Source organism: Mizuhopecten yessoensis, unplaced genomic scaffold (assembly GCF_002113885.1).
Source record: "Mizuhopecten yessoensis strain PY_sf001 unplaced genomic scaffold, ASM211388v2 scaffold10529, whole genome shotgun sequence".
In the NCBI taxonomy this organism is placed as follows: Eukaryota; Metazoa; Mollusca; class Bivalvia; order Pectinida; family Pectinidae; genus Mizuhopecten; species Mizuhopecten yessoensis.
Genome location: NW_018408592.1, coordinates 152,478 through 174,808, shown reverse-complemented (window position 1 = coordinate 174,808; position 22,331 = coordinate 152,478). Strand labels below are relative to the sequence as shown.

Sequence of the window (22,331 nt, the reverse complement as noted above, 5' to 3'; positions counted from 1 at the left end):
TACGCAAATAGTGTTAAATATCAGGCCAAAACCAAAGTTGCGTTATTTTTTTCCATAAGTATATAATACTGGCTAAGGACTAATGGAAAAGCAGTTCTATAGATCAAATTCATTCATGTAACCAAGCATATTCTTACAATGATTTCATGCAAAACTGTCCAAATATTCAATGCAAGACTTTTTCAGCTAAGGGTTACCTCCCTTTGATTATAATAATCTTTAAGCCATGAAGCTGCTTGCAACACTTTAAGATGAATATTAATATATGTTGAACTGGAAACATTTAAGACACCCAGTGGTATAATCACAAATTAGAAGTTATGATAATATACAAACATACAGTATAATAGTTGTTTAATTTCATGGATGTAAAGTTTTGTGATTCGCAATTTCTGTAAGTTTATTATTTGAACACCTTGCAAAAAGATCTGAGAGCTTTGATAACAATATTAGCAACGACAAAGCTGACATTCATACTTCGTTCAAATGTATGTCATTTTCTGAGTTTTTGTCTTCTATACATAAGTCTTAATGTAAAATTCAAGATAAGGAATGAATTTGTTTTGATTTGAGGTCACAAATCTGTGGTCGAAAAATAGAAAACTTTGGATTACAACATTAATGGTAACATTGAACCTATTTCTGCATCATGCTGTTTGGGAAAGTATGGATTTTCATTTACCAACATATGACATTTTTTTTTTAAATCGGTAAGGATTTCTAACAAATGTGTCAAGGTAGCCGTGAATATCAATTAAACACATGATCAAAGTTACATAATGATTATGCCTGAAAGGAAATGTCATTAAAGATACAGTTAGAGTAAAGCTGTTAACTACAGCATATGTTTTGATAAACTGAAGTTGCATGATCAATCTATTGTTTTCAACTCTAATATGGGGTGTAGGGAAGGTAACAGTGAAAAACTTTACCTCAGGTGCGCTTTGTTACCATGAAAATGTAAGTCACACCTATTGTCCAGATTTCATACCAAAAGTATTTACCTGGGTTTTGAGTTTTAATGAAAGTTGAAATTACTTTGAGCTTGGTTTTTTTTCTCCATCTGCTGAGCTTTTTTCAAAACTATGTTTAGACCTATTCCTATTGGCATCACAGACATGAAATCTGAATGTTCCAGCCACAATAAAAAAAATCTATGAGATACAAGATTTTGTGAATTTTGAAAAATTTTTGAAATAAGGGAAATTAAAACTGTCCTGAATATGACTAACAATAGAGTACTAAAAAGTAAGATTTCAGTAAATGGACACTGATACCTACCTCCCAATCCTTATATAAACACATTACATCTCCAGCACACATGCAAGCACATACACATAGGGAGATATTAGCCAGGTGGCATATGACCAGTAGCTATTGTTAGTGCCTGATAAGGCAACTCCCGCAAATTCCTCAAAATTGTATTGATTAATGTATCATTTAATGTATATGTTAATGGTTTTGATTGTATAGATTGTAAATCTAGGTATTGTAAAGCACTTTAGAGTGGCTTATTCTAGCTAGATAGAGCGCTATATCAAATGTTGTGTATTTAATCAATTTTATTTATTCATAATATGTTAAAAGTCAGAAGAGTACGGTAAATATATGGTATTTTAATATTCATAATTTGTAAACAGAAAGGATGTATAACACAGGTATCATGCTAGGTCTTATGTAATCTATTAGTATAGAGCACACTAGGATACAAACAACTGCGCATCAACAGTTCACCACTATAAAACAACTTATATGTGAACAGCTGTCTAACATCAAGATACCTCAGCACTTTCCTCGTTTGTATAATTGGTATCCGAATCGTCAGCTTGATTTGAATCAGTGGGCTGAATAAAAGTTAATAAAAAGTGTATAAAGACAACATATAGATAACAACATAGAGATCAAAGAGGCCTGTATTTCTCTTACCCTGGACAGATTTATCCTTACTTTTACTGGTGTGAGATTTCCTTGTCTCACCCTAGGGTTGATCGAGACAAGCTACACATGTTCTTTGCACGTTCTCCACAATAAACCTGACGTCACTGATGTGACCCGGAAGAAGAACTACTTTTATATGGTCACACACATACACAAGTTCGTCTGCTAATCTTGTCGTGTTAACATTTGACATCAAAGAAGATGGGATTGATTTTAAAATGTTTAAAATATGATGCGTGAACCGTCTGACGCATACATATACTATTAATACGCTATCCACGTGTTTCTGTTTACAAACAATATGCTTTGTCTTACACTTGGACAGGAACAACAGGGTAAGAGAAAAAATATCATTCACCCCCTCGGGGATGAGATAGGGGGATCTCAACCCTCAGGAGGGGGATCTCAACCATCGGGGGAAAGATTCTTAAGTTGCCAAACACACAGCAAAGCCTCGTGTTTGGCAAATTAAGAATCCCCCCCTCGGGTTGAGATCCCCCTATCTCATCCCCAAGGGGATGAAAGATTTTATTAATCTGTCACATGATATTTAATGATGTTGGCAAATATGTTTTTAGTGCTGAAAAGTTTTAAAGAAAATATGCAAGGTGCAAAAGTGAGAAACATGTTTGATGTTAGTTAACCTTTGATATGGATATCAAGGTACTCGGGTAACTGCCTCTCTTTAGAAAAGGACAAATATAGATCTAGAACATTACCCGGCACAAATGTTCAATATATATAAAAAAAAATCAATCTTTACTGAGCAAAAAGTCCAAATGTCTGTGGAAATTGTCTGCTAACACAGACATTGATAAAAGAAATTGTATGGAAAGTGTGGACATGAGTGTCCACAGACTTTATACATACTGTAGTTATGGACTTTGTCCATGGAAATGTTAAAATCCATGGAATTCCATGGAAAACTGTAAATATTTAAGTGCTTTATTCTGTTTCCATGGAAAATCTATGGCTGGGTCAGACAGGTTATTGAAAAAAAAAGTTACTTCACTAAACAATCCTTTTTACAGTGGGGCAAGATAATTTAGTTGAACAATTTATTACTCTTTCATCTCAGTAAGCTATACACAAGACAAATGTTCTTAAAACGATTAATTGTTAGAATGTTTTATAAGGCAAGTTTTTTGAAAAAACATAAAGAGCCATGCACCCCAACAATTAAGTTACATGGTAAAAATGATGACTCCAGGCCTTGCAGTTCTTCAGAAGAAGGTGTTTAAACAAGAGGCCCAGAGGGCCTGTATCGCTCACCTTCTTTTGTTACATGAAACTGACATATAGGTAACTTAAGACCAAATTTGGTAACTAGAACACAAGACATTTTAACATCTCTTAAACGGTTCTGAAGATATTGTTGTTTGAAACTTGAAATTTTAAGGTTAAAGCTTTTAACTCATATTGACCTTTGACTCCGACTTGCACTTAAAGTTGACCTTTGACCTTATTACTGTAATAAAGAAGCAATTCACACAGCTTAACATACCCAAGTATCATGACACTAGTCCAAATGGTTCTTAGGATATTGTTGTTTGAAGTTTTTAACATATCTAGCTCCTGTGACCTTGAAAGTAGGTCAAGGTCATTTTAATGTGGAAACTTTATAGCACTACATCCTAGGTACCTACTGGCCAAATATCATGACCCTGGGCCTAATGGAACTTAAGAAGATTGTTAAAGATTTTAACCGAAGTTGACATTTGAACCCCTGACTAGCATTTAAAGTTGACCTTTGACCTCATAACTGTAACTGAGAAAAATATTTGCACTGCTGGTCTACATAATATATCCAAGTATCATGACTCTAGTTCAAATTTTTAACATATTTGACCGCTGTGACCTCTAATGTAGGTCAAGGTAATTTTAATGAGGACACTTTATATATATAATTATAGCACTCCATCCCAGGTACCTACTGGCCAAATATCATGACCCTAGGTCCTACAGTTCTTCAGAAGAAGTCGTTCAAAAGAAAAAGTTGACGGCCGGACGCCGGACACCGCAGTACGGCATAAGCTCACATGGCCCTTTGGGCCAGGTGAGCTAAAAATGTTGACTCATGTTGACAGACTGACATCACGCCATTGCATAAACTTGCGTTTTAGACTCTGTGACAAGTATTTCAGCAATCAAAAATAGCCGGCATATTTGAAAAGAACACAATATTTATTTATCATGATTTCACAATGTAAATATGTGGAGAAATTGCAGTGCAAAAATATGAATAGAATAAGAGGAAACATTGTCGTTTACCTGGCTGGTTGGTTTGGTGGTATGTGCTGGCAGTGGTGGCCGGACAACCTCAGGATTGGTGCGATTGATGCCCATCACCAAAAGATCTGCATCACTGAGGAGCTTCTTGTTATTGAGGTAGTCAAACTGCGACAATAATAACGTCAGTGAGTGAGGAAATGTAACTATTATAGGGCAATCTGTTCCCTGATAGTACAGTTAAATTAAATTGAGAGCACTCCAGTAATTCTTATGTCGGCAAATCAAGCTGTAGAAAACTATGCCTTAAGGTAATAGGATTGTGTCGCCATTTCTCAGTAGAATTAATTCAAATTTTGTAGTTATATTGCTTTGAAGTAAAGAAAATTTTCTACCACAAAAAAAATATAGGTTGTCAGAATTTTAAGGATTTTAAATGGAAAATGTAAAAAGGATTGAATTTTGAGAAACACATTTTTTTTTGCAAAATAATGTCAATAAAAATGATAATAATATGCATTAATGTATATCAATTTCATAAATGCTGAAATTGTGTAAAATTAATCATCTATAAACGATTAAAAATTGACATTTTATAATAAAACCATATACACAGAGTAATTGCATGCAAGAGTTATCGTTCTTGAAAAACTTCACAGTAGTGAAATAGGTAGCCGGTTTCCTGAAGTACAGAAAAATGGACACATGTGACTCATTGATTTAAAAACAACTGAATCAATGCCTGGTTTGTTTTGCAATACTTTAATATTGAAAGAACACACTGTCCTGTCAATAATATAAGCATACAATATTCATCAGTTTAATATTAAACATTAGAATATGCGGAAATTGTGATACTGTCTCCCTACATGGGATTTTCAACTAGGGATTTACTTCCTATTTCCGTTTAGCAATACACTCCTATGACCTTAACACTAAGATACCTCCTCACCCTAGCAAAACTCAGTTTGACTCGAAGCATGGGCATCACAGATATCCCCATTCACTGCATATCTACAAAGTTCGAAGCCCATTCATGAAACAGTACTTTGGGTCAAGGTCAAAAGTGAAATTGAGGTCACCGTGAAGAAAAAAGTATTTTGGAACAACTCACTTTCTAACCAGTCCATGAGGTCAAAGCCGAAGGTAAACTCAAGGTCACAATGACCTTGTTTTAGATACAACACACATCCTTCCTATGATGTACCTATATATATATACAAAGTTTGATGCTTATTCGTTAACCCTTTCATCACCTGTAGACCATAATGGACTCATCCAGGTCAAAGCATGGTAGAGTCTACTGAAGTTACATAGGGGTGAAAGGGTTAAACAGTGGCTGAGATATGCTCCAGAAACCAGTCAGCACAGAGGGACATATATGTACATATACACATGAATAGACTAAGCTACATTACTAGATATCCTAGATTTACGTCGAAGCGGGGATATAAAAATACTCTAAATAGTCCAATATAATTCAAGGGAAGATAACTCTCATATCTTAGTCAAAATGTAAAAGGAAAATTGCAAGGATGAATCTTGTAGATAAACATACAAAACAGTCAAATGATCTACAAACGAGCCAAACTTTACTTTTGACAGGCAGTTAAATCTATGAAGAAATGGGAGTCTTTTTAGTAATTTATGGGTAGAATGGAGAAAATGTAAGAGTCAACAGGATAGCAACTATAGTAACAAAACTGAGAGAAATGGACAAACCTCCAGCTGTTCATCAAAGGTGTGGTTCTCACTGGCCCGTTCAGCGACTGCTACCAGATTCTGCATAAAAAGATGGATATTTTATTCAAAGGATAACAATAAATTGACGGTAATAGGGGAGGCATGCGTTGTTGCTTAGTTTTATGTCTCACGTGTCCCCACTTTGACCATCAACAGCAATTGGTTTGAGAATCAGACCAAAGTACAGAAATTTACTCACGTTTATTTAATATCTTCAAACAAAAAGAAAGGAAAGCTCAATTCTATTTTTATAATTAAGATATTTAGAAAATAATGCTTAGATCATATCCAGCATCCAAGGCAGGAATTGAGATACACTACAGATAAGGCATCTAGCTATGATCCACATGTAGTTGGTGTAGTACTTGCATTTTTTGAAAAAACAAAGCTAAACTTTAAAAAGAACAACTTAACAATGATGAGGATGCTGAAAAAGAAACTGAACAAAGAAATCAAAGTAATATTCACCCGTGCACATCCAAAACACGCAACCAATAGAACACCAACGGATTATTCATAACTCGCCCAGATGTTAGCGACTGTTGGGTGTGTGTGACTTAATGTGGGAGGAAACCTTGAGAAAACCCCCATGGTTGGGCAGGTGACTTTATATTTTTTCACATCCAATAGGGGAATCTAACCCCGGCCACCTTGGTGAAAGGCTAGTGCGTTATCCAATGCACCAACCACCCTAACAGTTTCATTTAAACTAGGTAATCCTTTTTTCTACTTTTGTAATAAAAAATGAAAGTTTACTATTGTTGTTTCACACTATCGTATTAACTCTTTCTATTTATACACCAAGACATATGTCAAAATTTTGTTGTTTTATCATACTTGTTGATAAGATCACCAATGGTTAAATGTGCCTCATTCATTGACCAATTCAAACAGCCAGACTGACCTTAATGGAGTGTCCTAGTAGTGCAACTTAGAATGACCTTAAAAAGGCTCTGCCTAAAACAAACCTGCCATTTAATTGACCTTTGCAAGTGTCCATGTGAGTTTGTCTAAGTTTAGGTCACTAATTTATCAGATGATGATCCAAAGTGATGTTACCATTTTAGTAACCTCGAAGTTCCCTACAAGGTTAACATAAATTCTGGTGAACTATGTAAATGACTTTGAAATATAAGAAAAATGATGTTCTAACTCCTTCAAGGTGTAGCAATGTATTTTTGAGATATGACTTACTTTGAAATCAGATATTTTCATGGGGCTCAAAAAGCGTGGGTACATGAATTTGTGGTTTATGAATACCCACTCAGTTGGAGAATAGCTTTATTTCAAACTTGTAATTACTGTGTGGACCTAAGAATTTGTGGATGAAGATTACCCTCAAAATAAATAAAATTAAAAACCCAACAAAAGTTTGTACAAATACAGTTTTTTGAAATAAAAGTTTTTTTGAGATCCCCTCAGTAACAGATTTAATTTCCGTCATTCCTTACCCTGACAGCCTTGACCTTGCTTTGTAACAATCTCTTGATGCTGAGAGCTGTTTTCTTGATAACCACCTCAGGCAGCCATTGATGCTTACTCGTATGCATTTGGTAATTCTGCAAAATAAAAAAGAAAGACATGCATGATTAAGGGTATTATAGATGCAATAAACAGTTTCATTCAGTGTCACTTCACCACAAGGTATAACTCAAGTAATTCTACTATTAAAACGCACATGTGACTCTGACAATTGGTTCCAAAGGCTAGGATGAGGTAAAGCAGTCTCTGTGTGTGATTGTAACAATGTAAGGAATCTTTAAATTGTCCCAACTTCATTGTGATTTATGCCGCTCAAACAGTGTTGTGCCTGATAATTGATATTTAGTATTTGTCATTGGTTACACCTTTTCTCCTCTCTGTGTGTTTTGTTATCTCAAATTAATTAACAGCGAAACAAGAGGCCTGTTGGCCTTAATGAATCAATGCCAAATTCAATAAGACCAAAAAACAACAAGACTTGTCAGCTAAAATCCTAGATTAGGGTAACAGAACACATAGCTCCCAATTGCAAGCTTCCAGATCTATTGAGCTCCACTCGACATTAGCATTATGGATGCCTACACCATTCCTTTATATAATATTTTATAATGTCAGGTACGTGGTGAAATTGACGTCAGTCCCCTTAATTTGCTATACCTTAAAATACATTTTAATGGGTTCATTCTTGTTTAAGTAATTAATAACATGAAAAATTCCAGATATTTTTATGACAACAAATATTCATGTTCTATCCTGGAAATACCAAATCACAATCAACCAACAAAGACGTGGCTTCAGACCTCTGTCCCACTGCACTAGATTTTCCTATGTGTAGTAAATAAACCTCCCTTTAACTTCTGTTTAGATACAACTGTAGAACACTTTGGTGAGGACACTTTCGTGGACCAGGAAACTTGATCAGTTAGAGAGATAGTTTAGCAGTTTGAAGGTTTGGGTTTGAATCCAGGTCTAGCCCCGCAGTGTTTTTTTCACATTCAGAACACTGTTGTTGATTATATTTGTTTATTTCATCTTTATTATTTCTCATAAGAGTCCCACAAGGTATGGTTTTCTTTTCAGAAATGATTTATCAAAGCTTAAGGTAATAGGATTTTGTCGCCATTTCTGTCAATAACAATAACAAGAGGCCCAGAGGGCCTGTATCACTCACCTGAATATGTTTAAAATAATTGGTATGAAGTACAATGTAGGTGCTGTAAGTACATATGAAATTTCAGAAAGATCCATCCAGTACTTGAGATATAGCGAGAACAAACTTCAAACAGAGCCCCACCCCTATATGCAACTTAGGGGGGTCATACCCACCAATTATACAAAATTGAATCCCTTTGACCCAAGGATGCTCCAGACTAAATAAGGATAAAATCCCATAATCCTGATGGTCGAAGAAGGATTTTAAAGGTTTTACCTCTATTTCTCCTAATGGGCCCCACCCTTCTGCCCCTTGGGAGACCACACCCACTGCATGCTTATACAAAATTGAGTCCCCTTGGCCCATTGATGCTCCAGACTAAATTAGGATAATATCTCTTAATCCCTATGGTAGAAGAAGGATTATAAATGTTTTACCTATGTTTCCCCTATTGGGCCCCGCCCCTCAGGCCCCTGGGGTACCACACCCACGATTTATATAAAATTGGTTCCCCTTCACCCAAGGATTCTTCAGACCAAATATGGAACAAATCCTTTCATACCTACAGAAGAAGAAGGATTTTAAAGAATTTGCTATATTTCCCCTATTGGGCCCCGCCCCTCAGCCCCCAGGGGGGCCAGACCCATCATTTATACAAAATTGAGACCCCTTGGCCTAAAGATGCTCCAGACCAAATTTAGTCCAAATCTACTGGGCCGTTCAGGACAAGTAGCGTTTTAAAGGAAAAGACGGACAACGGGCGACGGACGCTGCTCCATGGCATAAATGACACTGCCATGGATTAGTATTGCATTAATGTATATCAAATTAATAAATGCTGAAATTATGTCAAATATATTATCTATAAACGATTAAAAATTGACATTTACCATATGCACATAGTAATTGCAGGTAAGAGTTATCTTTCTTAAAAAACTTCACAGTAGTGAAATAGGTAGCCAGTTTCCTGAAGTACTGAAAAATGGATACATGCGGCTCATCAATATAAAAAAAAACATGAATTAATTCCTGCATTGCTTTGACATACTATAATATTGAGAGAAAACACTGTTCTGTCAATAATAAACATACAACATTCATCAGTCTAATATTAAACATTAGAATTTGCGGAAAATGTGATACTGTCTCCCTACATTGGATTTTCAACTAGGGATGTACTTCCTACTTCTGTTTATCAATACACTCATATGACCTTAAGTCTTGTCAGAAAAAACAGTTTCCAATAAATAATTACAGATTTTTGGCAGCCAGTGGTACAGGGATCCTTAATGCCATGGGGTGTGAGCATTAACTCATTCACCCCTGAAGACACATTTGAACTCTTACAATTCATAGTTTGGAATAGTTCATTATGAAATTTCAGGGGTGAATGAGTTAATATCGACATGGCTACACCACTACTAGAACAGGTAAACAAGAGTGATTGACAGAGCATTATTGAATCAGACATGCCGTCTTACATGATATCATTATACTTAAAATCAAAGACAGGCTTCAAACTTGTGTTTGCTTGTGATGAAAAGCTTGATACAGGCTTCACAACTTTACACTTCTATATCTATGTGATGGGATGTCGTTAAAGTTGAGGGCTGTATATAACATCAATCACAAACACATTGGTGGGTTTCACAACATCATCATGAAGCCCTTTATCTGCGTTTACAACTAAATTGTCTAGTCAAATCCTATTGATTTCGGTGTGACGATGGGTCTGACCAAAGTAGAATCAACGTGTCTGATACATTCCCTGGAGATCGGTCTTCCGCATGTGTTTGCGGTCATATATCCATGTGGGGATAGTGCATTTTTGATTGATTCATATGCCAGCATCATCTAATCTGATAGAAACAAATATGCGAGACATGTCACTTTTCAGGTTAATGAAGTTCAACGAGGGTATACATAGGGGGTAAGGGAGATAACCTTGACCGTACACGTAGGTAAGGGTGATAACCTCGACCGGACACGTAGGTAAGGGAGATAACCTCGACCGGACATGTAGGTAAGGGAGATAATCTTGACCGGACACGTAGGTAAGGGAGATAACCTCGACCGGACATCTCATTCAATTGTATGTGCCCATTTTGCTGTCTTTCTTTGAAAACATTATAATCGAATATTAAACAGTTTTCTCATTCAACACTGTATATGTTTCATTTATATACAGTAGAATACATCCAATATTTTCACATGTGCTTTGAATGCAAAGCACTCATGAACAATAACAGTATTCTGCCATACTTGTGAAATGTAACAGTATTCTGCCATACTTGTGAAATGTGTATGGTATGGGACACCGCTAAATATCATCTAGTATATAACTAGCAACATATCATGTGAATAAATTATTAGTTCTATCAGATGGTCCCAAGTGTCAGCTAAGTGGAATATCCAGGGATTACCCAGGCATGTGGACCGATGACAACGCTACATTCTTTGATATTATAGACAGTGATGCATCACTATATTCACCAATACTGATAATCAATTTATTTGACCTTTATAACCTTTGGTGGCCTTTATGCTGACCTTGAGTATAATCTACATTGTTATGAGATGTGAAAATTAACGCTATGGGATAGTGACCATTATGTTGATGCTGAATTTGACCTTTGACTTCTGGTGACCTGTTCACCGACTCTTTGTAAAACATTGTCATGAACTATGCAAATAAAAGATTTATCACTAATAACAATTGGCTATCATAGTCTACAAATTGACCTCGGCTATGATATGGATGCAAATGAAAGACTTGTTGTATCTATCAATAATAACAAGAGGCCCAATGGGCCTGCATCGCTCACCTGGTATTAATCTCACACTTGTAATCTTAAAAGTGGACTAAAATACAGCTACAAGCAGAATATCAGTGTTTGATTCATAAGAACCTATTAAAAGATTTAAACATATGATGCCTGTTACCTTGAATGTCGAACAAGGACATCAGGTTGAAAGTGGATCAAGGTCATTCATTTGAACAAACTTGGTGGTCCTTCATCCCAGCATGCTACAGGCCTAATTTCAGTACCCAGGGCCTTTTGGTTATTGAGAAGTTGTTTGAAGATTTTAAAACATTTGACCCCTGTAATCTGGAATATGGGCGAAGGTCATTCATTTGAACAAACTTTGTAGCCCTTCATCTCAGCATGCTACTGGCCGAAATATCATCACCCTGGACATTTTTGTTATTGAAAACAAGTTGTTTAAAGTTTTTAACATATTTGACCCCTGTGACCTTGAATATGGGTGAAGGTCATTCATTTGAACAGACTTTGTAGCCCTTCATCTCAGCATGCTATTGGCAAAATATCATCACCCTGGGCATTTTGGTTATTCAGAAGAAGTTGTTTAAAGGTTTTTTAAGACAATTGACCCCTGTGACCTTGAATGTAATTGAAGGTCATTCATTTGAACAAACTTGGTAGCCCTTTACCCAAGGATGCTACTGGCCAAATATCATCTCCCTGGGCAGTTTGGTTATGGAAAAGAAGATGTTTAAAGTTTATAACATATTTTACCCCTGTGACTTTGATAATGGTTGAAGGTCATTAATTTTAACAAACTTTGTAGCCCTTCATCCCAGTTTGCTTCTGGCCTAATATCATCTAACTAGGCTTTTCGGTTATTAAGAAGAAGTCGTTTAAAAGTAAAATATTGACGCCTTCAAACGACGGACGCCACGCCACGGCATAAGCTCACTTGGCACTCCGTGCCAGGTGAGCTTAAAAGCTTGATAGCCCTTCATCGAAGCATGCTACTGGCTAAATATCAGCATTCTGGGCCTCATCGTTATTCAGAAGAAGTCATTTAAAGATTTTAAACAAATTTGACCCCTGTGACCTTGAATATAATCAAGGTCATTCACTTGAATAAACTTGGTAGTTCTTAATCCTAGCATGCTACTGACAGATATCAACATTCTAGGCCTTATGGTTATGCAGAAGAAGTTGTTTTAAGATTTTAATATATTTGACCCCTGCGACTTTGAATATAATTCAAGGTCATTCATTTAAACAAACTTGGAAGTCCTTCATCCCATCATGTTACAGGCCACTATCATCATCCTGTAACTTTTGGTTGAAGAAGAAGTTGTTTAAAGGTGTTTTTTATAAACAATTGACCCCTGTTAACTTGGATATAAGTGAAGGTCGTTCATTTAAACAAACTTGGTAGCCCTTCACCCCAACAGGATACTGGTCAAATATCATCACCCTGGGCATTTTGGTTATTTAGAAGTTGTATAAAGCTTTTAACATATTTGACCCCTGTGACCTTGAATATAGGTAAAGGTAATTCATTTGAACAAATTTGGTAGCCCTTCATCTCAGCATGCTATTGGCCAAATTTCATCACCATGGGCATTTGGGTTATTCAAAAGAAGTTGTTTAAAGTTTTTAACATATTTGACCCCTGTAACCTTGAATATGAGTGAAGGTTATTTATTTGAACAAACTGGGTAGCCCTTCATCCCAACATGCTACTGGCCAAATATCATAACCCTAGGCCTCTTAGTTATTAAGAAGTTGTTTGTAGGTTTTAAACATATTTCACCATTGTGATCTTGACTATTTGTCAAGGTCATTCATTTAAACAAACTTGGTAGCCCTTCATCCAGGCATGTTACTTGCCAAATATCATAACCCTTGGCCTTTGTGTTATTCAGAAAAAGTTGTTTAAAGGCTTTAAACATATTTCACCCCTGTGACCTTGAATTTAGGTAAAGGTCGGTCATTTGAACAAACTTGGTAGTCCTTGATCCCAGCAAATTACTGACCAAAAAGCATTATCCTAGGCTTCTTGTTTATTCAGAAGAAGTTGTTTAAAGGTTTCAAACATATTTGACCACTGTGACCTTGAATATATTTCAAGGTCATTCATCTGAACAAACTTGGTAGCCCATTTTCCCAGCATGTTACTGGCCAAATATCATTATCCTAGGCTTCTTGGTAATTCAGAAGAAGTTGTTTAAAGGTTTTAAACATATTTGACCCTTGTGACCTTGAATATAAATAAAGGTCATTCATTTGAACAACTTGGTAGCTCTTATCCTAGCATGTTACTGCCAAAAAATCATTATCCTAGGTCTCTTAGTTATTCAGAAGAAGTTGTTTAAAGATTTTCTAAGACAATTGACCACTGTGACCTTGAAAATGGATAAAGGTCATTCATTTGAACAAACTTGGTAGCCCTTTATCCTAGCATGTTACTGGCCAAAAATCATTATCCTAGGACTCTTAGTTATTCAGAAGAAGTTGTTTAAAGATTTTCTAAGACAATTGACCACTGTGACCTTGAAAATGGATGAAGGTCATTCATTTGATCAAACTTGGTAGCCCTTCATCCCAGTTTGCTTCTGGCCAAATATCATCACCCTAGGCCTTTCGGTTATTAAGAAGAAGTCGTTTAAGGTAAAATCTTGAAGCCGGACGCCGGACAAACGACGGACGTGGCACCACAGCTTCGTGCCATGTGAGCTAACAATGTTTTTTTCAAGATGGGAAATCAAGCCATTGAAATAATTTAACCCTTTCACCCCTAGGTAACTTTAGTAGACTCTACCATACATTTATCTGGATGAGTCCATTGTGGTCCACAGTGGTGAAAGGGTTAAAACCCTGTATTTCCCTCAATCAAAATGATTGACAGTATTAAGGTGGATATGTTATACAAAATTCCTTATAGATCCAGAGATGTTATTGGGAAAAAGGGAGATTCACAATTCATGATATCACCTACTTTTAGCACATTAAATAAGTGATATATGGAGTGGATAATTACAATGGGAGGTTAACATGCTCATTTTAAAGACAAGTCCCAATTTAGATAGTGATAAAATCAATTTATAGATTTTAACAAACATTTAGTCCCATGACAATTTAAAACAAAGGATTTCATAGTTTTAGTAATTAGTTCTGTTATGAAACATACAATCATTGCCATCTTTAAAATCTCTAACTCAAGATCTTCTTAAAATGATATCTTTGTTCAGAGAGAAAAACATTCTTTCATTAGAAGCTACTGTCATATTGTTTTGAAAGTAATTTATAAACCGTGATCATGTTACATCATGTGACATTCTAAGTAATGAACTTTTAGTTTTACAGTCGAGATTTGAAAGTGCTGATATCCGTTTTCATTTCGTTCATAGATTATATGACCATATAAAAAGAACGTAGATAGACGGTAGACTAGATAGATTAATATTTTACGGGATAGGACGGGAAATTTATTGCCTCAGTAGCTAAGGTGAAGCTAGATAAAGGTATTTCATGTTGACAGGAAAGAATAGGTATAAGTGTATTTTATAGAGGGTTGGGGTGGGGGTTGGGGTGGGGTCGGGGGGTGCGGGGATCAGATAAATATTTTATGGGGATACAAAGGTAATATTTGATGGGCAGAGGAAAAGAGGTGGAGGGGGGTCGGGGTGGTAGATAGGTATTTTATGAGGGTAGATAGGTATTAATCAAGGTATGGAGGTGTTTAAGGCATTTTATTGGGATAGATAGGCATTTTATAGGGTGGATATAGGTACTTTATGGCCATAGCTGTAATATAGGGGTGAAAAGGTATTATTTGGGGATGGAAAGGTAAGACATGGGGGTTGATAGGTGTTATGTGGGTGAAGAGGTGTTATATAGGGGTTGATAGGTGTTACAGGGGAATCAGTGTTTCAGTTGACAAACAGATTGGAATGAAAACAGAATGAAAATGCAACGTGAACAGAAAGACAAACAATAGAGATTGGTTTGATCACTCGTCCTCTGCAGCGTACCAGTGACTTAAAGGGACATCACTCTGTAGTATATATATTTTTTGTCTTTATTTTTCAAATACTACTTAAACATATCAAGTGAGTCTCCTTTTGGAAAGTAACGATCAGATTTTTCTGAAATCTATTCATAAAAATGAATAATTTTAAGATAATTATCGTGATTGCTACCAGTCTGACCAACGTTTTATATCCAAGGATTTCCCTACTAACGCATGCCCAGAGCATGCCATTTCATTGTAATCAAAATGCCTGGCCGTGGGAAGAAAACCGTTACTGCATCAGCTATGAAGTGAAAAGTTGCCAAATGGTCAAAAGATAGTGCAAGGATTACGTTACGGAATCATTATTGCAGGTGGGAAGTATTCACAGGAGAAAATAACTGCCGAAGCAGTTAGTACGGTGTAGAATAGAATGTATTCTTCCAGATAGCCGGCATAAAGCTGAAATGGAATCAACAGAAATGCTGTTTATGTTATGAATAATATCCAAAAATATTAACCTTGCTAGTATCTTTGTCTAAATTGGAACACAGATGAACTTATCTGGTTATGTTAATGGGCATGTATCGGAGCGAGTTTACTTTGCGTTTCTATATACAGTAGTTTATGCGTAAGGAAAGGATAAATGACTGGTTAGTTTGATTTTGCTATGGGGCCCTCCAAGGGATAACTGTTAACGTTGTGATGTAGTATTCTGTTCTCTCCTCTGTCGGTACTCGGGGTCAAATGTCAGATAAGTGCGCTATTAGATTAACATAATTTATAATATTCCGGGTTCAGTAAAATGGTATGAATATTTCATTATATTGCTGAAATAAACATTTTTTTTTTAAATTTACATGCAAGATTCAAATATATCAAAATGACGGTTCAGGATGAATAACTTAGGAAGGAGAACCTACTTGTAATAAGGATCGCATAACAAAAACACTTTTTTAAGTCATAATGTTTCAACAGTTCATGTTTTTACATGATGTAGACTAAGAATGTATCATCATGCAACAACCTTTTTTCTATAAATAGTTAATTTTCGATTCAAATAGATTTGGAATAAGCGTTGAAAATGGGAAACAAAATCATTTGTTTACGTTGTAAAAATGACGTTTGCTGCCGATAACTACGGCTTCTGTTTCGGACAAAAATAACAGATTTAAAAAAACCTGTCTCAACCTAAAAAAAGGTTCCATTCAATAGTATGCTTTAATCTCTGTAAAGTATTGAAAACATTTAAGCATTGAACTGTTACCAGATGCAGTATACAGTCGATATTAATGCAATTTGGGTGAGAGATAAATAGAATGTCGCCCGTTACATATCGACTGTATACTGCATCTGGTAACAGTTCAATGCCTATATTTACATTTATATAGTTTGTTTTGTATAGTAACTAGCAAAAATATGTGTGAATTTCCTGCTGATCATATCATTGACGTCAGTAGGTTCAAATCCTAGAACAGCCGAATTTTCCAGAAGAAATAATATAGTCCCTCGTATCATTGCAAACCACACGCACATAAAGTGGTTTGAACACAAACTTTTCACTTTATTATTTATTTCATACGAGTGTGTATATGTTGAAAAATTGTTAATAATTGCATAAACTTCTGCTTGTTTAAAATTAAAGCAGTTTTTCGGGCATTGATAGATTACATGTATTTTGAAGTGATGAGGCGCTGAACGGACTTGATTGTTAGGTTATGTTTCCATCGACTGAAATATTACGTTATTTTTCAGAAGCATATATACTCGGAAATTTTTAATTAAAGTGGTCCTTTCAGTAGGTGATAATGATTCCAAGGACATTTCGTTTGAAACGGATTCCATGTCTTATCGGTCAGATTACAGGGGCTCCGTTTCATGATTTTGAGTAATGGATGTTGTGGTTTTACCAGGAATGTTCATTCTGTTTGATTACTGATATGACTTACTAAGTGTTAACGTATGAAGACAGTGAAAGTGGGAAAGAGAGTAACACATGAATATATATAATGCAGGGTCTAGAAAAATGTGGCCAAAGACACGAGTTGTAATAAAAAAAAATCACCAACATTTCTCTTTTTTGATACTTGTCAATGCATATATACACTTTATGAAAACATTTGAAAAAGGATATTCATCTTATGAATATCCCTGTTTATAGAAAGGTTTGTCTCAGGGTTGAGGTATTTAGCCCAGTGTTACCCATTTAATTGTACTGGTCACATTCGGTAATAGATATTTCCTGGTGTCTATAAATAATGAAGAGATGCCAACAAATATTTCTTCTTTTAAATTTTGAATATTGGCATGTGTGCAATTAACTTCTGATGATGAGTAATTACTGCTAAGGGATTTCAACAAGTTTCAACACGGTCTTGAAATCGTATTCCTTGGTTTCATAGTGTGGTAAGAAGTTGCAGCTGCCTGCTGACGGTCCCTCATTGGGGCCTCTTTGGAAACTTTGCATTTCGGTCAGATCACCTGTGTTTACTGCCTCTTTTCAAAACCATTACGTGACGTTATTGGTCCTATTTTTAACAGGACTTTCCCAAACAATTCAAGTGGTCAAACTGGACATTTGGAACAGACTATGAATATGGGGATAGCGAGGTAACATAAGTGGAAATTCATACAACACATACATTCATTAAAAACACATGGCTCTTCACGTGATGTCCCTTTAACGACTGCGGTAATGAGGTTCAAATGTCCCTTGTTGTCAGTAAACCATGTCAACCTACTTTCTGGAAGCTGAGGAATAGAACATGTTAATAAGTCTATTATCTGACACTTCTGATGTGCTTTTAATCGCAAAATAATTTTCACTTATTGAGAATTGTTTAGATATTCATGTGTTCAGTCTGGCTAAAGTGAGGCCTAATTACCTCAGGCGATTCTCTGTAAGCGGTATTCATGTAGCAAAGTTAATTTAGCCCCACGCTGTGATATACCCAGAAGAATTGCAAATTGCGTCATACCATGAGGCAACAAAAAGTGTGACTTATGGAGAAAGTTTGAGTGATTAGCGGCCGTCCAGAGAAGAACCATCGTTAGCGAGATACTGCAACACCTCATGCTAATGACGCCTGGCTCTTTGTACTGGGAATGTGCAATGTTCCAATAAATAGATTGCATTTTCTCACCAAAAAATATATTCGACTATTTCCTAAGGGAGATTTCCTATAAATAGAGGCTTAATTTGCATCGGGGCCTCACGCAAAGTCTGGCTTTTTTTTATCCATAACCACATCGAACCATCCTCATAAATCTAACTGATCTATCCCTGGTGAGATTACTCTTAAACGTGGGACCTTTACATACATGGCGTGTCATGTCTGTGTGTCTAATCAGTCCAGCTATCAACAAAACCATACATATTCACCATAACTATTGTATCTGACATTTTAATGGCAAACTCTTTATCATATATATATAATAGATGCAGACTTCCCGAAAACTGGCTAGCTATTTAACTTCGAAAGTTTGAATGCAAAATTACGAAGAAAATGAAATGTTGCTTATACTGATTGAAACTTCCGTAGAATGTAAAGATTAATATTTTTACAATTATGCAATCAATACATGTCCAACTGTTAATGCTATCCTTAGTATGGGAGGTCTAACAGAAAGGACTGAAGATCTCCATTCCTTCTTTTGAATACAAATAGGTAAGTGACGGAGCGTCAACACCAAGGATTCTGTAAAGGTATAGGTTTTATTTGGTTTACATTTTTCGCATGGCTAGGCCAACCGTCATCAGAATCTTTTGATATAATTAGGAAAAGCATTCAGAATATGTTAATTTTGCTCAGTCAAATCATGTCCCTTCTCAATTTGTTTCATTTTGCGCAATGTTGAATTTGTTGATTTTTTTTAAAACTTCAGATGATAAAAAAATAAATAGACAGATGAACTGAAACTTTGACTTTCTTTTTTCCAGAAACTGTTTTGAGATAATTGTTATTACTACAGAAGTAAGATATCTTTAGAAAAAATTCAAACACTGCCTAACAACATTTTCAGAAGGAATGAAAGTGACACTTCTAATTATCACATACATATAGGATCCGTCTTCCTGAAGAGGATTCAACCTTACACACCGTATTGTTAACTTTTTCTCTTCCTCTTTAATCTGCAAGATATCCTCCAAATTTAATTTTCATCCTCATTATTCTTATTCAAATTAATTTTCACAATTCTTTATGAAGAATTTAGATAAATTTAATTGATGACTGATGTTAAATTCAGTAGCTGATTGGAAAAACAATTGAGAGATTGAGAAGATTGTGTATAAAGTTGACAGATAAAGCTGACTATGCCCGTCAGAACACAATGTTCGCAGCATTACTGTCATGTGTCCATTGTTAGGACTCCTAATCCACTCCACTTACGGATGTTACTGCGTGACTTTGATGAAAATACACAAATGCCTTCTGATGGGAACCCCGGTACCACCAGAAACTGTGATACCATTGAGGTAAATAAATGGCATTTCAGTTGGAAATCATATCAGTGACACCTTCAAAATAATTGTGGGCAAATTACCACTTTGATGAAAAAATAATCCTGCTACAGTTTTGCTATTTTGATGCAATATTGAGTTAAACAAGGATCAGTATCCCGTACTCCTTCACTGTGAGATAACTGACAAGAAAAATTTAGTAAGGCCATTAATTCATTCACCTCTGAAGACACATTTGAACTCTTCTAATTGAAAGGCTGGAATAGTTCGTTATGATATTTCAGGGGTGAATGAGTTAAACGAAATCACGGTTTTGACTCATGGATGTATTTATCTCCAGGGGTGGGGCCAAACCCAAGAGCAAATCTTGATAGGATGACTGTTTTTGCCTTTCATGACTATTAATATATATATATATGAATGTGTTTAAAGGATGGGGATCTCAATATTGTGAGGGAGTAAGTCTACAGGGCAGGACCAGACTTGCGGGCCCACCCTGGTAGCATGAGTGTATTCAGAATTGCTGGCTAATTAGAACTTTATCCATTTTGAGCATGAATGAAATTTTCAGAATTGTTTATTTATGTGGTTTTCACCTGGATTTTTCAGAATGACTTCAAAAACTTTTGATGAAATAACACTTTAAATATGTTTCACCAAATCTCATTCATATTTTTTGCCTCAAATTATGCCCGGATTCCAGCCCATTCCTAGTGTTTTCTGTCTGTGTCTACAATATTCAATAAATGATAAGGTGTAAATATATAATGATGCCTGTTATTCATCATAAGTGACGTCTCTGCTTCCCCTGGAATATTTAGTACAGGTGGTATCACACACTGCCAGTAAAACAACACAAAACACTCGCACCAACACAACCTGATATGGTAACTGGTAGTTCTATTGATGTCCATCGTGCACGACACGTGACACACTCATAATTTACAGCTTCCTCTGTTGCAAGCGGTGCATTTTTTCGTGAAAAATTGACTTCTGATTTATGTATTTTTCACAGTTGTCTTGACTGTTCGGATGGAGATAATCCCGGTTTCCTGTAACTGTTGAGGCAGAGACAATCCCACTGCTGCCATTGGTGTGCTGCTAGGCTGGTGTGTTGGCATTAAGTCATCTCATTACATAAAACCCTCAAATCGATAGAGAGACCAATGGCTCCTACGGGCCATGTGGTTAGTATTGTACCAGGAAGGGTTAGAGTAAGTATGACAATGTGTAATGGGCTGAAAAGTGTGATATACATTTGTCCAAACTCAACACACCCTCTCACGATAATGAAAAAATAGCCCTTTTTCATCCTTTTTTGCCAATTGTTAGGTTATTAGACAAACTTCAAAAATATTTTTTTTAAAGAAATTGCTAACTTTTTGATAGATCAAGATAGAGCTTGTCAAAGGCCTTTCCTTGCTTTCTGTTGATATTATTCACGCATGATCTCCTGGAATTGTCCAATATTATTCACGCATGAACTTCTGGAATTGTCCAATACTATTCACGCATGATCTCCTGGAATTGTCCAATATTATTCACACATAATCTCCTGGAATTGTCCAATATTATTCACGCATGATCTCCTGGAATTGTCCAGGGGAGTTATCTCTTGTATATATATATAGTTCAAAATTTTTCATTTTGAGTTATTGGGAAGCTGTTTATTTTTAATACTTTCAATCAACCTTATAATAAAATCAATTTGATTTCTAGAAGAATTAATGTTCCTTACTTAATAACTGTCTACAAAATAAGGTTACCTATTTTCTGAACTAATAATGTTCCTTACTTACTGTCTACCAAATAAGGTTACTTATTTTCTAAGAGAGTTTGATTTCACTGTCTATTGAGAAGGATCACACAGATTATAGGATCACTTGAATTATAGGATCACCTAGATTATAGAATACAAGAGGCCCAATGGGCCTGCATCGCTCACTCGTTATTAATCTAACACTTGTAATCTTAAGATTTCATAAGAACCTATTAAAAGATTTAAATATATGACGCCTCTGACCTTGATTGTTGAATAAGGACATAAGGTTGAAAGTGGATCAAGGTCATTTATACAAAAAACTTGGTAGCACTTCATCCCAGCATACTACAGGACCAATATCAGTACACTGGGCCTTTTGGGTATTGAGAAGAAGTTGTTTAAAGATTTTAAAGACAACTGACACCAGTGACCTTGAAAGTAGGCCAAGGTCATTCATTTAAACAAACTTGGTAGCCCTTCATCCCAGGATGCTACTTGCCAAATATATTCTTCCTAGGCCTTTTGGTCATTGAGAAGAAGTTGTTTAAAGATTTTAAAGCCATCTGACACCAGTGACCTTGAAAGTAGGCCAAGGTCATTCATTTAAACAAACTTGGTAGCCCTTCATCCCAGCATACTACAGGACCAATATCAGTACACTGGGCCTTCTGGTTATTGAGAAGAAGTTGTTTGAAGATTTAAGTTATCTGACCCAATGACCTTGAAAGTGGGTCAAGGTCATTTATACAAACAACTTGGTAGCCCTTCATCCCAGCATGCTACTTGCCAAA

At 35.9% G+C, this 22,331-nt stretch overlaps 1 protein-coding gene across 1 annotated transcript in view; it reads right to left on the bottom strand.

Annotated features, from left to right (window-relative positions):
• Nucleotides 1-22,331, bottom strand: part of LOC110460972 (voltage-dependent calcium channel subunit alpha-2/delta-4-like) — a 145,620-nt gene that overhangs the window by 6,006 nt on the left and 117,283 nt on the right. Inside the window, exons 3-6 of the mRNA XM_021514224.1 lie at nucleotides 7,362-7,469; nucleotides 5,890-5,949; nucleotides 4,210-4,335; nucleotides 1,782-1,844 (exon numbers count right to left, since the gene is read on the bottom strand). Of these exons, the coding sequence (XP_021369899.1) occupies nucleotides 1,782-1,844; nucleotides 4,210-4,335; nucleotides 5,890-5,949; nucleotides 7,362-7,469 (357 nt within the window). The remainder of the gene's footprint in view (nucleotides 1-1,781; nucleotides 1,845-4,209; nucleotides 4,336-5,889; nucleotides 5,950-7,361; nucleotides 7,470-22,331) is intronic.